This window comes from Asparagus officinalis, chromosome 9 (genome assembly GCF_001876935.1).
Source record: "Asparagus officinalis chromosome 9, Aspof.V1, whole genome shotgun sequence".
Taxonomy (NCBI): domain Eukaryota; kingdom Viridiplantae; phylum Streptophyta; class Magnoliopsida; order Asparagales; family Asparagaceae; genus Asparagus; species Asparagus officinalis.
In genome coordinates this window covers 36,883,648-36,887,450 of record NC_033802.1, presented here as the reverse complement: position 1 = coordinate 36,887,450, position 3,803 = coordinate 36,883,648, and the positions used below count along the sequence as shown (strand labels likewise).

At 32.5% G+C, this 3,803-nt stretch overlaps 1 protein-coding gene across 1 annotated transcript; it reads right to left on the bottom strand.

The window, feature by feature from the left end:
- LOC109823372 lies at window positions 860–3,496 on the bottom strand. Its single transcript, XM_020389646.1, has 6 exons — window positions 3,202–3,496; window positions 2,986–3,123; window positions 1,508–1,568; window positions 1,314–1,367; window positions 1,003–1,205; window positions 860–928 (listed from the first exon to the last, which is right to left on the bottom strand). Exons 1-6 carry the CDS (start codon window positions 3,388–3,390, stop codon window positions 860–862), a joined length of 714 nt encoding a protein of 237 aa, XP_020245235.1. The 5' UTR covers window positions 3,391–3,496.

The following is a 3,803-nucleotide window of genomic DNA, read 5'->3' as shown; positions in this document are numbered from 1 at the left end:
TTTGAGTCATACTGCTCCAAGAGCAAAGGACTTTGAAGACCATCCCATAATTAGCGAGCTTCAATTTCTCTCTGTTAGGAAGTTGCATCATTTTAGCTGAGTTATAAAATTTGCTAGCTTGTAAGATGGTCAAAAATATTACCCATTTGTTACACAAACAAATTGCATTCTATATATATTTCTATTGTTTAGATTCTAAAAAGACTAATGTTTTAAATGGAAATTCATAATTGTTGTCATTATCCTATTTTTTTTCAAAAGATTCACTTTATATTCTTGTAACTTAAAAACAAATGAAAACATACAAAAAGAGAATTGTATGCGCACATAAACTGATAAATGAAAATAAACAAATACCTTTCGTAAAACAAGCATATACTCCAATAGCTCATTATAAGTTCTCTACACCTTTTCAGTTTTGACATTAACTTCAATTAGCTCAGCTTCTAGTTCACCAAGCCTTATCTTCCATACGTGTATGGCAAAACAAATTTGCGAGCATATGAGTACAAAAACATTTAGAATAAACTTGTTTGAATTCAACTTGACAAAGTCGTCAATAACATACATACCTTCAAATCATCGAGATCTATATGGCTTCTTTCTATGGGCTGATGGTGATATACATGCCTTTGTCATTTGTTCTTTAAAGAAACAAATTTTTTTGCACCATCTCCCCACACCTTTTAATCTATAGTCATTAAATATGTCAGTAAGAAGTAGTATATTTTAGTATCATATACACTTTGCTTTATACCACCAATTTAATCCAATAATCCAACAACAGTATGCACATTGAATAAGAAAATTAAGTTCAATTGACAACAAATTTCAAAGATCCAACTAACTGTAGAAAACTCTAAGTCAATCTAAAGTGTATTAAAGGCAACAGAAACTTACTTCTCTGCAACTGCTCTGGTGTTAACACCTGATATTTCATAGCTGCACATTATCAGATAAAGCAAAGGAATAGAAAGGTCAAAATCAAAAACCTTCAAGTACCTTAGTTCTTGGGTTTTCATGGATGCATTTGGCTATGAATTCAACAATCCCATCACCCACATTCTCATCACTAATTATAACATAATTTTCATTGTCAATTCCACACGCTTCCTCCAAATTATCTGGAACCATCTCTTCTGTTACCCAAATCCACCAAGAAGGGTCCCCATTGACATTATCGGAAAGGTCAACTTCTTTGAGATCTGCTTCAATGCACAAAATATACAGCACATGAAAAAAATAAAAAGTGGTGAAAACATTTAGCTGCATCAAATCAACTTAATTCAACTCGAGTTAAGGAGGGGACCAACCTGTAACTTCTGTAGGAAGATAATTGTTTGGTATAGCATTGGACTCCTGATGAAGTGATTCAATTTTTGTCAAGAAGCTTGAAGAATCAACTGTTGTTTGGTATAGCATTGGACTCCTGATGAAGTGATTCAATTTTTGTCAAGAAGCTTGAAGAATCAACTGCAGCCTCAAGGCGTGCATATAGCTGCAATAAGTGATTCAATTTTTGTCAAGAAGCTTGAAGAATCAACTGCAGCCTCAAGGCGTGCATATAGCTGCAATTAAACAGAGCTTATCATTTCATATTATCACAATCATAAACAGATGAGATTTACATTTTAAGCATCTATTCAGCTCTCCATTTAACTCAATTTAAATGAACAAATCCACCCTGATATTGACATTCCACACTTATCCAGAAACAACCGTACAATTAACAGTTAATTTATGTCTCAGTCAACAATTAGAATATAAATAATCACTTGTACAATTGTTCTATGTACATATATGCCGTAGTGAATTATTAGGAGTTATATATGTTGGAAATATGAAGTAAGATCTAGATTTGATAGCCACATCAATAAAATCAGGAAAAGGAACAAATGCTTTGTTAAGTCAATAGTCAGCATACGTGAGTAAAAGATTCAATCTAATACCCTATTGCTTCAAGTTTCTAAATAATAACCTTCAACTCTTCTAATAAAAAGAATATATAAGCCAAATATGCACATGCTAGGTCAAAAGAAATGAATGAAGCAATGTATATCCTACATAATATAGCAAATACAACTTTCCTGCAATGTATATCTTATATAATATAACAAATATGTAGTATGCATCATTCCAAGTGTAGCATAACCAGTATCCGTAACACCCTCACCCCATTGAAACTAAAATATCTTTAAAGAAAAAACTTAGCTAGATAACATCATAGTTTAGTGTACAAGGATGAAGCATACATGAATAATTTACATAAATAGATAGAGATTTTGCTTCACATCTCATAATGAAAAGCACATCATAAAAGTTGGATGATGCTTCACATTAACCAAAGAGAAGAGGGGAGACAGAAATGCAAGCAAGTCATTGGAAAGAAACGTGAATTAATTACACCTACCAAGGTTAGTTTAGTTTAAAACCTTCTGCCTTCCATATGAACACATGGTACAGGAATTAATAAAGAAACTACAAAGGTACTCACACATGATGTCCAGACGATCTTTAATGAGAAAGATGTTGTTTTAGCTTAAAAAATGAAGTGAAATAAGGTACCAAAACTATGCAATTTGATGCATGAAGAGAAACTCAAACAATATGACCGGAAACTATTCATCTCTCTTCCTTTAGCTCTTATTATATCCCATTTCAAGGAATGTCAAGTGATCCCAATCAACTCTAAATAAAAGATAATGAAAAAATTAAAACGTAATTAGGATCAACCATACTTCTCTGTAAAAGATATTCACAAATTTTAGTACTGGTTCGCAAATTTCATAAATTGTAGTTGTTGTTTGATAAGTAGTTCAACACAATTCCATAATTTTCACATAGGAACTTAAATTATACACAAAATTGAGTCTCGATTCATAGATTCCATAACTTATATCTGTTATTTGATAGCTATCTCATTCTTCATTCCATGAATTTCAAAAAAAAACTAAATTAAGAAAATTTAAAGAGACTGAGACTCACATCGGAAGGGCAGTCTTTAGAAAGAGAGGAAATCTGCGAGATCTTCTCAAGGACCGCGATATTTGCGGCAAAACCCTCTTTCAACCGCTCGTTCTCTAACTTCAGGTTGAGGATCTCCTCCTCCTCTATGACGATCTCCTTCAAAATCAAAATAAAAAATTATAAAAATTAAAATAAAAAATCAAAATCAAAATTTACAAATTGATAAAGACATACCAGAAAATTTTCTCTTATAAAAAGTTTGCTCAATTTGTTCACTTTCTGATCCTTGTTGATGCCTAAAATCTTGGAGAGAATTAGACTCTTGATGAGATCCGGAGGTGGAAGACTCGGTCGATTGATCAGAAAGTAGCACTTTCGTGGCAAAGCTCGGGAATTGTGGAATCGAAACCTAAGCTTGAACATTCGTAACCGCCAATTGATGAGGTAGACAGAGTGGGACTGACTTGCCGAAGTAAAATCGTAACTGATGGAACGGAGAAGGAAATGAACGAATGTTTAGGGCTTTAGAGTTTTCTGATTCTGAGTAACGAAAAAACAAAGGGTAAGTTTGTTAAATTAATGAAAGATGAAGGGTATTTTGGGCCATAGAAAGTTTTTCTAGTACTCCCTCTTTTAAAGGGAGAATGATAAAAAAATAAGAGAAAATGACTTTCTTATGAATTTTCTTCTAAGTTTTCTTACAATATTCTTTCTAAACAAACAATAAAAAGAATATCATTTTCTTTTCTTTTTCTTTTCCTTTCCTTTTACTTTCTCTTTCTTTTTCTTTTCTCTCCCTTTCTTTCAAACCAAACATAGCCTTATTAGTGTCTGCG

What these genes read in the sequence shown, in the direction of transcription:
- LOC109823372 (XM_020389646.1), bottom strand. Translation starts at nt 3,390, where the DNA reads ATGTTCAAGCTTAGGTTTCGATTCCACAATTCCCGAGCTTTGCCACGA. An exon ending in CTTGACAAAAATTGAATCAC is followed by an intron (nt 1,368 to 1,507) that starts TTATTGCAGCTA and finishes AAATTGAATCAC; the next exon opens with TTCATCAGGAGTCCAATGCT. An exon ending in ATGAAAACCCAAGAACTAAG is followed by an intron (nt 929 to 1,002) that starts GTACTTGAAGGT and finishes ATGAAATATCAG; the next exon opens with GTGTTAACACCAGAGCAGTT.